This window comes from Silurus aristotelis (genome assembly GCF_946808225.1).
Source record: "Silurus aristotelis genome assembly, chromosome: 12".
Lineage (NCBI taxonomy): Eukaryota > Metazoa > Chordata > Actinopteri > Siluriformes > Siluridae > Silurus > Silurus aristotelis.
Genome location: NC_139585.1, coordinates 25876849 through 25889348, shown reverse-complemented (window position 1 = coordinate 25889348; position 12500 = coordinate 25876849). Strand labels below are relative to the sequence as shown.

At 36.5% G+C, this 12500-nt stretch overlaps 1 protein-coding gene and 1 long non-coding RNA gene across 3 annotated transcripts in view; one reads left to right on the top strand and one right to left on the bottom strand.

The window, feature by feature from the left end:
- Positions 1-12500, bottom strand: part of LOC310734763 (serine protease 33) — a 24400-nt gene that overhangs the window by 8762 nt on the left and 3138 nt on the right. The window contains exons 3-6 of one of the 2 annotated variants that reach the window (XM_083557186.1): positions 6178-6263; positions 880-956; positions 456-727; positions 1-30 (exon numbers count right to left, since the gene is read on the bottom strand). The exon at positions 1-30 is cut by the window's left edge and continues 131 nt beyond it. In XM_083557186.1, coding sequence (XP_083413312.1) covers positions 1-30; positions 456-727; positions 880-956; positions 6178-6263 — 465 coding nt within the window. The remainder of the gene's footprint in view (positions 31-455; positions 728-879; positions 957-6177; positions 6264-12500) is intronic. The other variant, XM_083557187.1, reaches the window with a different exon arrangement.
- LOC310734808 lies at positions 6843-9118 on the top strand. Its single transcript, XR_014536149.1, has 2 exons — positions 6843-7559; positions 7623-9118. It is a non-coding gene; the product is annotated as an uncharacterized lncRNA (long non-coding RNA).

Below are 12500 nucleotides of genomic sequence, written 5' to 3'. Positions count from 1 at the left end.
GCTGTAGATTTCCCGCCCCCTGCAAAGAGACTATCCCCAAAACAGGACACATTAGAATGTTACATTAAGCCATATCTCTTCACACACATTCCTATTTTGTTTTCTCTAACAATATCCTAAAATTTTTTGTTTGTTTGTTTTACAGGGGAGAGTCCTCTGGCCTCTATTTTTTTCCCTGTTTCTACGTGACTATTTTCTTTTGTTTTTGGTAAAGAACAAATTACTAAAATGCAGATATGGCTACAGAACCCTCACTTTTGTCAATAAGTCTTAAGTGCATCAGTGTCCCAAGGCCAGGATATGCATGAAAAGCTTAATGTTCATATATGACCAGAATTACTGATTAAATAAAATATTGATAATACTGCAAACATGGACCGAAACACACTACAGCTGTTTTTTTTTATTATATTTTCCTCTCAACCCATGTGTCCGGCTTCCCTACCCACACTTACTTCCATCTCTGATGTCTCCCCAGCCTGTGATGGTGCACTGCGTTCCTGCAGCAAACGTAACGTCTGTGTTTGGGAGGCACACGGGTTGGACGTGATCAGACCACGTGACTGGAGTAGCCAACTCCACTAAAGCGATGTCCTGGCCCAGCTGCGGATCCGTGTAGCCATACGGCACCACCACGCGATTAATCCGATGAACCGACTCGGTTGGGTTCCAACCGTTCAGCTTTAGACGGCCCGCGTAGATCGTATGTTGGGAAATGTCCTGAGGACTGGAAACACGACAAGAGAGAAAGGCAGATGCGCCAAACATGACCATCAAGCATGATCTAATCAGCAAAGGTGCAAGATCTAATAAATTAGACTGCACAGAAATATCAAGAATAAAATAAAGATCGAATAAAGAATAAAGAACGAAACTCACTTTGGGAAACAGTGAGCTGCAGACAAAACCCAGGTCTGAGCAATGATTGTTCCTCCACATATATGTCCTTCAGCGTTCTAAGAATAAATGGTTTACTGGGTTAAGTTGAAGCAATATTTTAGCAATTTATTCAGAACAAGCCAAGAAGTTCCTAAAAAAGGAAGTAAAATTTCAATATGGTCCATATGTACTACAGGTCAACTGATTCATCGGTTTTTAGCAATTAATCGGCACGGATAGTTGATTCAAGTAATTTTTTTAAGAAATATAGAACAAAATTTACATATATTCAAATTTTTGTGTGTTTGTCCCTAATGAGCAAGCAACTGTGTCAGGTAAAAACTCCCTTAGATGGTATGAGGAAGAAACCTTGAGAGAAACCAGACTGAAAACTCATCTATCACCCAAGAGTGTGATTATAATACATAAACAGAGAGAGAACCCTGGAGAGAGAGAAATATCATGCGCACTGAAGTGTGTGATAACTAATGTCCTTTCTACAGTCTAATACAGTCAGTTGGGGTTGTGGAACCAGGAGCTCTTGAGCAACTTAACTCGTTTTTTTTAAAGGAATGGGAACAATATTACTCGGTCTGCATACTTCCATCTTTAGAGCATGTATAAGAATAGCTGTGGATTTAGACTGCTGATGTTCTGGTTACCTCCTGCATTGATTATTGTAACTCTCTTCTGGTTGAGTTACCTCACAAACTCCAGCTGCCTGTTTAATTACTAGAATCTCCTCCATCGAGCAGACATCCTAGGTTCTTTATTATCTACACTGGCTTCCTGTCAAATATCGAAGAGCACAAGCTTCTGCTTCTAACTTTCAAAGCGCTTCATAATCCTGTAGCCTCATACCTACTGACTTGCTTCATACCTACACCCCAAAGAGCACTCTCAGATCTTCCTCATTTGTTTCCCTCAGTGTACTTTGCTCGTTTAGTCAATATTAGGGAATTTAGCTGGGCTGCTCCTTATCTCCGGAATTCTCGCCCACAATCAATACGAGAAAGTGACAAAATAGAGCAAAAATAAATACCGATAGTTTTTCCGGTTTCCGTTATACAGTGCGAGAGTGGCCTCTAGAGGCGAATCACGGACGCCACTTATTTAAAACTTTTTTTATTGTTAATTTTGAAATGTAACTTTTTATTTATTCAGAGCTTTTTTTTTTTTTTTTTGCTTCTGTCTGAATGCATGTCTTATTTTCCGTCAATATGTATTATTCATATTTCATTTAGCACATTTCCATGATTTAGTACTTTTTTGTAGTAAAGTTCAGTTCTATTTTAATTAAATTCAATTCTTATTATTTGTATAGCACTTTTAACAATAAACATCATCTCAAAACATCTTTATACAGATCATCTGGTGATAAAGAATGAATAAGATGTTCATGTGTAAAGTTTAACATGGAGTGTTTTGTTTGTTTTTTTTTGTCCAGTATCTAAAAACAAATTGGTTGATTAATCAGTTATCTGCAAGTATGACCCAGCCTAGCTATCAGTAAAATCCACAGTTGACCTCGAACATAGAGACCTTATCATCACACCATTTAAGAAAAACGTATGCAGATACCAGACCATCACAGTCAAAAAACTAATTTCAAACCCATGGGCCCTAACACAGAGGTCCCCCCCTTGCCGTTACAATATCGGGAATGCTTTCTACAAGATTCTGGTGCTTGTCTGTAGGAATACATGCCCATTCAGTCCTATGAGCACTTGTGGGGTCAGGCACTTATGTAGGAAGAGACAGCCTGGCTCACAATCAATGTTCCAATTCATACCAAAAGTATTCATTTGGGTTGTCAGGGGTTTGTGTAGGGCTGTTCTTTTTGGTCAGGCTGCCAGAGAACATGTTTTCAATGCTTTAGTGTCCAATGACTGTGTGCTTTTACACTACTCTATGCTTGGCAGCCCTGTGCTGCCATCTGGCATAGTTTACCACCGTCGTTCCTAAATGCTTCCATCACACAATCATAGCTCTTCCAGAACAAGCAGGGCATCTTCTACAAACTGACTTGTAAAAAAGCATCCTATGACAAGACTACCTTCAAGATCAATTAGCTTCAGTACAACAATTCCAGGTCTGTGTGTTGAATCTGTTAGCAATGAATAAACCTGAAACATCACAATTCAATAAACTAGATATTAAGTTTTTCCTGCCATGCAAAATCTTTTTTAATTGAGCTATTAATAGTTTGATCAATAAAGCAAAGAGAACACACCCAGTCATTTGGCTGAGGATTTCCCAAAAAATATTTGAAATGGTTCAAACAAAAGATGGCACGATTAAAAGTAAACATCAGTAAAAGTACCCAAAGCTATTTCACTACATTTTTGGGCGACTGTGTGCTGGGTCCTTCTGTATGTAGGATTGTAATGCTCAATGCAAGCCGAAGTTCCTACACTGCACGATGAGCAACTTATAGTCCTACAAAACACGATTACTTCAAGTTATTGTTTTAAAGGTGGTTCTAGAAGATCCTAATAACAAGCCATGGGTGAACTTTTAAAATCAATGAACAACACAAACCCCTCCAGTCGGTGCACTTGCTGCAGGTTATGATACCCATGCCTACCTGTAACCTTAACTACAGCTACTTAAAGGCTCACTAACTACAGTATTTAGTTCCAAAATGTTATTCTCATTCTCTCTCCAAATGTAGCGTCATATTCAACCGATGAAATATATAACGCTAGACTAAGAACGAATAAAAAGAACTTAAAGCTCAGGACAGAACAAGCTGAAGATTGGGTGTTTTTTGTTCATCGGGTGCCTTAATCCTTTTTAATCAGCCTAATTTGCAGCACAATCTGCAGATTGATTTTTTTAAAAACTGCGAGATTAATTGATCGTCAATATGGTCAATATGGCGTCTGGTACATATGGTCTGGTCGTGTTTGGATGCAAAATGGAAGTTAGGGAATTGTTTAGAGGGCAGGTGACCAAAGCAGAAAAACCAGTTGGGGGAGCCCTTTTCTTGCGACTATGTAACCAAATCTCTTACTCTCAATTGACAGCTCTCAGTTTGGAGTTTATTATCTCGGGTATCTGATAATCAGCTACACGAAATACTCTGATATACTTTACACATATTATAATTGGCACATACACTTCTAATCCACATAAGAAGGCCGTGGTGTACAACATATAAGTAAATCGCAAAACCAACACACACCTACAGTGTGCACGCGTATATCACGTGATGAATTCTAATTGTTTAGACTCCTGCAAATGATTGTCTTCTAATCTGCATTTAGAATGTTGAGAGCTTTTTAGAAATTTAGAAAATGTGTAAATTGACATTTTTATATGGTATATTGTGTATAGTAACAAAAATTTCTGGTTTTTGCCATCACCAAAAATCAGCTATTAAAATACACTACATTTCTAAAAGTATTGGGTCACCTAGTCATAAGTATGGGATGTAATATTTGCGCATCGCATTCCACATTTAGTCCCAATTTGCTCTTATAATTCCCTCCATTCTTCTGGGAAGACGTTTCCACTAGATTTTGGCGTGTGCTTATGGATATTTGTGTTTATCAGCCACAATCCTATATCTATACAACGCACTACTTTGTTCAAATCCAATCGCCCGCTGTTTGTCTTACATGCATCAGTTAAGTCTTTATTAGATGAGGTGTTTTTGCATGAGCAGAAATAAAAAATATCCTTGCGCATAAAGAGAAAATAGATAATATCCTTATTACTGCACTGTATGATTATGTATGTAGGTCACACCTACGATGATGTCAGTCTGAAGTCATGCACATGCAGGTTATGTCAGGACAGGGACCTGTTTATACTTCTGACTTTTACAGGTCGCTTGCACGTGTTTTTGAGAAAGTAAACGCGGACGCATAACCTACATCTAGTTATGGGTCGTTGAGCGTATACCACGATCATTTCAAGGATCGACAAATTAATGATTTGCAAAACTATCAAAAATTAACCGTTAGTTTTATCCATTTATTTTACAAACCGATCTAAAAGTGTGCCTGCTGTAAATCATACACCGTGATAAAGTAGAGTGATTATTTATTAAAACAAATGCAAATGAATGAGGCTATTAGAGCAAACAAGAAAGAAAGAAAGAGTGAATAACACGTCTGTCACGTAAATGAAGCAGTCGGTGTCAATTCTTCGTGTCAATTGTTTTCATGTATCGTTTTTATTTATCGTCTCCTCATGAATTTTATTTTGTGCCTCAGGAACTGCTACGTAGCTTAGTGGTTAAGGGATTGGACTCGGAAACCGAAGGTCGTGAGTTTCTAGCAACACCATGCTGCCACTCTATGGCCCCTAAACAGGGTCCTTAAATAGCTGCTCAGTTGTATGAATAGGACAAATGTACGTCACTCTAGATAAGGGCATCTACCAAATGTAAATGTAATATCATTAGGAAAATGTTCACTAGAGCTCTAACCTTTCACTATGTATGCAAACAAGATTGTTTATTTCTATGATTACAGTTAATTCTATGGCAGTGCATTCATTTAGCACAGTGATTAAACTGACTAGAACTCCCTGTGCTAGCAGATCAGGATCAGACAGATATTCTTTTTCTTCTTCTTTCGGCTGCTCCCATTAGGGGTCGCCACAGCGGATCATCCATCATTACGCTTTGAACCCCGCGGTTTAAACAACAAAGCGGCTAATTTATGGATTTTTCCGGGGGTTTTCCCGGTTTCACAAGCTTCAAGACAAAAAACTGATCCCAATGACATTAGACCAATGAAATTGCGGAACGGGTTCAGGTGAACCAATGAAATTCTTCAGTACAACAATGAATGTTGCTCCCACTGAATCGGGCCACACCACATCATAAATATGAATGCGGTTCCTCTGACGTTTGACCTGCCGCTCACTTGGACTGTCAACAGGGCATGAAAAAACGCACTTCACCTGTGTTCTGAGCTGCATGGCATCGGGAGAAAAGCTTTACCGATGGTGATTTTTTTAAACGCACGGCGATGCCAAAAGAAAAACTCGTGAGAGAAATAGTTGTGAAAGGAAGAAGGAAGACGGTGAACAATGACTTTCTTGGTAGGCTACTGTTTAGATACAAGCCTGTGTAAAGTTCATTAGTTTCAGTGTAGACACCTGCGGCTTATAGACAGGTGCGGCTTATAGACAGGTGCGGCGTATAATAAATGAAATGTAAAAAATTTGAAATAAAAAAATTTAAATCTTTGTAAAATTCAGTGGGTGCGTCTTATATTTGGGTGCGCTCAATAGTCCGGAGATTACGGTAGTCTAATCTGAACATTGGATTATTTACTGTACCTGTATATCGACCTGCCAGGGCCAGTGACCTGCAGCTGCATCAAATCCTCCAACTATTCGACTCTGGAGAGGCGGCTGACCGCATTCTGAAACACATTTTGAAAAGTAGATAACTTTAAGCTATGGTTTAAAAACATACTTGTTACATGAGGCAATAAAAAAAATAAAAACATCGTAGAGGACAAAAATAATTTGATATTCAAATTTCTTTTTTAAATGATCGTAAAATATCCTGATAAAGATCTGTTAGCAGGGTCGCTCGTAAATCTTTTAGTAGTATTTAGATTCAAAATCTACCAAATCTTACGAAAATAAATTTGGTACGTAGAATTTCCTGTCCAATAAAATGCTCATCACTTTAAATAGCATGTTGCTCAATGATTCATTAAAACATAAAACTATTACAGTATACATACATAAGTGTACTGTGTAAAAGTCTTAGGCCACCATTAGATTCGTTGTTTCAGCAGTAATTTGATGACTATGCAGATTTCTTTGATTTCTTTTTAATGGAATACAAGCAGAAAATACACAAAATTTGTCTGCTGCTTCTGTAGGCTAAACTGGCAAGCATTTAGTCTGACCTTGAGCAATAGCAGGAACCTGGTTCTCGTCAAACTAAAAAATAGGACCATAATTTTTGTCAAGGCTAACAGCTGCAAAATGACTGCTGTGAGAAAGGTCTTTTACACCAGGTTCATACAGGACCTGCTTGAGCAACAAACACATGCTGTACAAGTTTAATTCACTGCAAACTTGCTAATAAAACCAACTTTTAACCGCATCATTCCATTCAAAAGGCCAAAGGTCGCAGAATTTGGCAAAATCATACTTTCACATTAGCAAGTCCACTCAATAACAAAGGTGGTGGTGGCCCAAGACTACAACTTGTTCATTCTTATTCGACTTTTGCAATCTGCAGGGTGTTATTTAATGAATTAAATAAACAAATAACCATTTCCTCCTAAGGCATTTATTTCTTTTTTTTTTTTTTATAAATCCAGCTCCCACTGTTTCTGCATTATGGTGAGTTGAGCAAGATTTTCTTTATACAGTCAACCCCTGATAATTCGCGGTTCGGAACTTGCAGCTCAATAAATTCGCAGGTTCTCATTTGAAACCTAACTAACAGCATTGAAATCCGCAGTGGGCCCGAATGTTCAGGAACGTAAGGAATGACATTTTAAACTATGTTTTCACAAACAAATTTTATAAAACTTTATAAAAACACATTGTATTAAAGTGACAATTTCTAGATGAATTCACTAAGGTATTTGCATGCAAAATTAGCAGATTTTTGTAATTAAATCATATAACATGGATAGGAATACAATCTGCACGTTATTGTGGTTAATTGTGCACATGTGGTGCAAAAAAAAAAGGTTGGGCCGGCTGACCTAAGACTTTTATACAGTTCTGTAGATCACCGTGTCCCTGCGGTGCAGCTACAAACTTTTAATATAAGCTATAAAACTATAAAAACTTTTATAATACAAGGTGAAAATCTGCATTAATAAGTTACATAAAGTTGTAAAAACTTGCGCAGGTTAGTTAATTAACCGCTCATACACAAATGTAAGACTTGTGTTTGGAATTGTTGCAATCGGCATCGATAGGAGACCCACACACCAGAGTCTTTAAGGTCCTGCCAGTGCACTGTCCAGACAAAAATCTTATACTATGAAGTCCCTGGAACTGTCTGTGGATCTCTGTGTTGCAAATGTGGTAAGTCATATATGATGGCAAAGATATTAAACATATGAGAATCTTCCCAAGACCAAAGTGGCCTAAATAATAGAGGTTTTCACAGATAGTGAAATATCGCCTATTGGCAAAAGATCCATACCGATAGTTTTTCCAGGTTGCGTTAAAACAGTATGAGAGCGGCCTCCAGAGAGACGCCACGTTCTGTTTATCTGAAGTGTCTTTTTTATTAATTTTAGTTGTGTTTTTATTTATTTGGAGTGTTACTTCCTGTTTTAGTTTGAATGCATGTTTTTTTATATTAATTAACATTAGTATTTTAATTATACATTTTCAAGATTTATTACTTTTTTAAATTCATTTTAATATTATAAAGTTCAGTACAATTTTAGTTTTGTTTTTTTTTTTTTTTATTAAATCGGTCATCGGCAAGTACGATCCAACCTAGCTATTGGTATCTGTAAAATAGAATCGACCTCTGTTACAAAACAGAAACACTACACCTGGCAAAAAAAAAGAAAAATAGAAAATACAACCTGCAGCAGATCACCTGACTAATGCTATTCTGTCACGAACATAATAGGGGTCATTGTAATGGGTGCTTCCGAGAGTGGAGTCTAGTGACAATAGATGAATGCACTGCAATACAGGAACATGTGTGGAAAAAAAAACGTGGACACAAACTTAGACTTGGGCAACATTTCACCTTTCAACACGACGATGACCCTAATGCTAAAAACAACCCCAAAGTGGCTCTTGGGCAAGTCTCTGAATGTCAGTGGGTGGTCCAGCTAAAGCGCAGACTTGAACAACAAATATATATGAAGAGACCTGAAGACAGTAGTTTATGGTACCTTGGAATCAAGTCTGATGATGATTGAGAAGATCTGCCATAAATGAAGAATGGGATAAAATAGCCAATCCAATAGAAAAAAAAGCTCACGGATGTGTATCCAAAAGACACACTGCCAAAAAGATTTCTACATAGTACTGAATAGATCACATTAAATAAAATACAATTGTGTCTATAAACAGGTTCTCCTCATCATGAGCAAAAATACCGATGGTCGAAATGGTAATTACATCTAGAGGTCGATAATTAATTTTGCTGATAGCTGATAGTTGATAGTTAAGACAGTTTGGTTAGATGGTACTCGCTGATAACCGATTAGTCAACCGATCCTTTTTTAAAATGGATACTAGAATCCAGGTCAAATATTACTCAAATCAAATCAAATATTATCTTCTGACATGTCTGTCTATGCATACTCTTTGCACAGTATATTGTATAGTACTATATTTACACACATCATATATTATTACCTACCGCACCTTCTGTACATTAATCTCACTCATCCCTGTATATATGGACCTCATACCCGATTGATCTACTGTTATTGTATATAGGTCATTTATGCACTTCTGGTTAGATGCTAACTGTATTTCATTGGCTCTGTACATGTACCTTGCACAATGACTAATAAAGTTTAATCTAATCTAATCTAGTGATTTACAATCTAATCTAATCTAGTGATTTACCTCTAGAGGGCGCTTAGTTATTAACTATCGGTGTCGACCTCTAGTTACACCCATTGCAAATCAAATGTTTACCACAATACACACTACACAAGTAAAGCTGTACATCATATACTTTTTAATTCCACTATATACATATGTCATAATTGCTTGCTAATAATTCAGGTTACGGTTGCATCATTGCCCATGGGCACAAAAACCTGTACGAACACGCGTGAATGCAGAATAAAGCAGAATCTCTGTGAGGTTTTATAGGAGCTCTATTGTAAACAAGGAAGGATATAAAAGTTTTTTTTCTCTTGCTCTCTTTCATAACTTTGTTTCCCATTCCAGATTTTCTGCCTAATATAAACAATGGCGAATTCTGGTTTATCAGGGCGTTCTCCTCTACTAACCAGGGAGAGTAAAAAAAATGCTAAGTTTCAATTAGACTGTAATTCAGTATTCGTCAATCGGCAGGTGATAAAAGCAAATGGTTTTCTCGTGCAGCAGAATTCTAAGAGTAGTTTTTCTATTATCATGAAGATCTAATAATAATTCGATTCCACCAAGGCTTGAAATCACCCATAAAGAGCACAAACAATCTAAGTAGGCCATTGAAAATCTTCCTGAACATGCCTGCCAACAAAAAGAGGAAATCTGTTACGCTCTTCTTCCGTCATTCAAAACTGAATCAAACCTATTGCCTAAGGCATTTTGCTTTACAAAAAGCTTGTAAGACCACACTTGACTTTGAGAAAGCATGGCTACAATATCAGCTCCATATTTACTTAATTCACGTACGTTTCTTTTGTTTTTTTTCCTTAGCGCCATGCCAACTTCTATGGTTATGTTCAAGGTGAAAGCTTGGTTTTGTTACACAATTAGTAAATTTGAAATAAGATGTTTAAGATCACTTTTCTCTAAAAACTAATACTACATTTGGGTTTATTTGCTTTAAAACCTTTTAAAGAGTGTCCACAAGTTTCTCCAAGGCTATAAGTATTACAGTCTATCAAAACATGCCTAATAGACATTGAGATTTGACAGGTTTGGCATTTTGGAGGATTTTCCATATACGTTTTAGCAGGGAAAAAAAAATTTTTTTTTTTGAAAGAATGGCAGAAGCAGAAATGCAGACCGATGCCTTTTTAAAAGTTTTTACACTGGGCCAGTCGGTATGGAGGAGCTCTTTAAGCGGTGGTATGCGGAGTCACCAGCTTGGTGACCTCTCTTTTGAAACTCATAGCGCTTCTCTCCATTCGACATTCTCTCTGTGCTTTAGAAAGCGTTGATGCAACGTCACTCTGGCATGTGAAAGACATTCCAAGAAACTGAATAGTCTATGAATTTGGTAGGTAAACTGAAAGAAAAAAAGACTTATTTAATAACCTCATTTTATTTGTATAGCACTTTTAACATTAAACATAAAAAAATTTATAATGAAAAAATTGAGTAAAATCACCCTATTATAATAATTCTCTAACTAAAGATGTGAGAATAAAGAAGATTTTAATCAATATTTTCAACATGCGTGAATAAATCCAGCCCTCATGTGACAGAATGAAGTTACACTTTCCATGACCCGTGACTAACACAGGCGGGATATACAGTAATCCCCCGTTTATCGCGGTGGTTACGTTCCAAAACCACCACCGCTAAACGAAAAACCGCAATAAATGAATGCCCCAAAAATATATCTATATTTTTTTTTATCATTTAAGCCGTAAATCATCCTCCCACACACTTTAAACACACACAATATTTGCGAGGATATAGCGAGGTGAATTTTGTGTAAACTGGTAGAAATACAGTACACCATCACATTTATAGTGAGTACATGTACTGTACAGTATACAGGTCTGTACGCCAAAAAGAGGCGGAGTTAAATATACACGTCACCTTTATTCTTTACTTTCTGGACTGGAATAACATTTTACTTCATTTCATAACAAATTATATTTGTATTAATAAATTTCATTATTTCAACATAAAACACGTTAAAAACTAGTCCCTATAGGTTTTTTGGTCTATCGTGCTACCCGCTAGAGACCGGGGAAAATCAGCCAGACTAATTAGTTATCTGGCAAATGCAATTCCGTGATAAACTGGGGGAGTGAGATTCGAACCGCGGTAAATCAGCATTTACATTTGCGGTATTTACAGGGATTATTATGTGTGTGTATATTATTATATATATATATATATATATATATATATATATATATATATATATTTAAAAAATTAACGCGTTAGCGCCAATTCATTTTAACGGCACTAATTTTATTAACACGTGATTAATGTGGAGCGCTTTTCATGTTTGACCATTTTTATGAATAATATAAACAAAAAGGAGGCAAAATTTAAACCTTCAATGCAACACGTTTATTCACAACATCCTTTCTTTACTCAGATATAAAAATAAATAAATCTAGAAAACTCAAATTTATCATTAATACACATTTTACTGATGCGCCAAGTCTCAACCCAAGCACCGAATTCCGCCACGACGCACAAATCCGCATTTCAAATTGGCCGCGTGGAAACATACAGGAAACATACAGTTTAGTGTCCTGATGATTTACGTAATTTAAAGTACTTCATTATAATTACAGCTCTAGAGTCTGGTTTCACTAATAATGAACATGCATTTAAATAAAGCATTGGTATTTGTCTATGCTCATGTTGATTAGAGTATTAAAAACTTAAAAAGTCTTAATTTAAAGTACATTCAGAAGAGATGTGCAATTAAGCTGCGATTAATCACGAGTTAAATCATGACAATTAAATATTTTCATCATCGGATAACAGCCCTAAGAAAAACAAAAAAATTATATATATATATTTTAGATAAAACAAAGTATACCCCTCACATTACAGCAACCATTTGAGTATTTCTTCTCATGAGACAATACTATAGAAATGAAATATGGATATATTTTAGAGTAGTCAATGTGCAGCTGAAAAGGGAGTACATGCTAAGTGATAGCAGCTGTTCATCATATAATCATGCAAAGCAGTTATAATTTGCTGCTTTAAGTACAATTCTCCCATACTGACCACTGGATGTTCAACATGGCACCTCATGATAAAGTCTCTCAGAG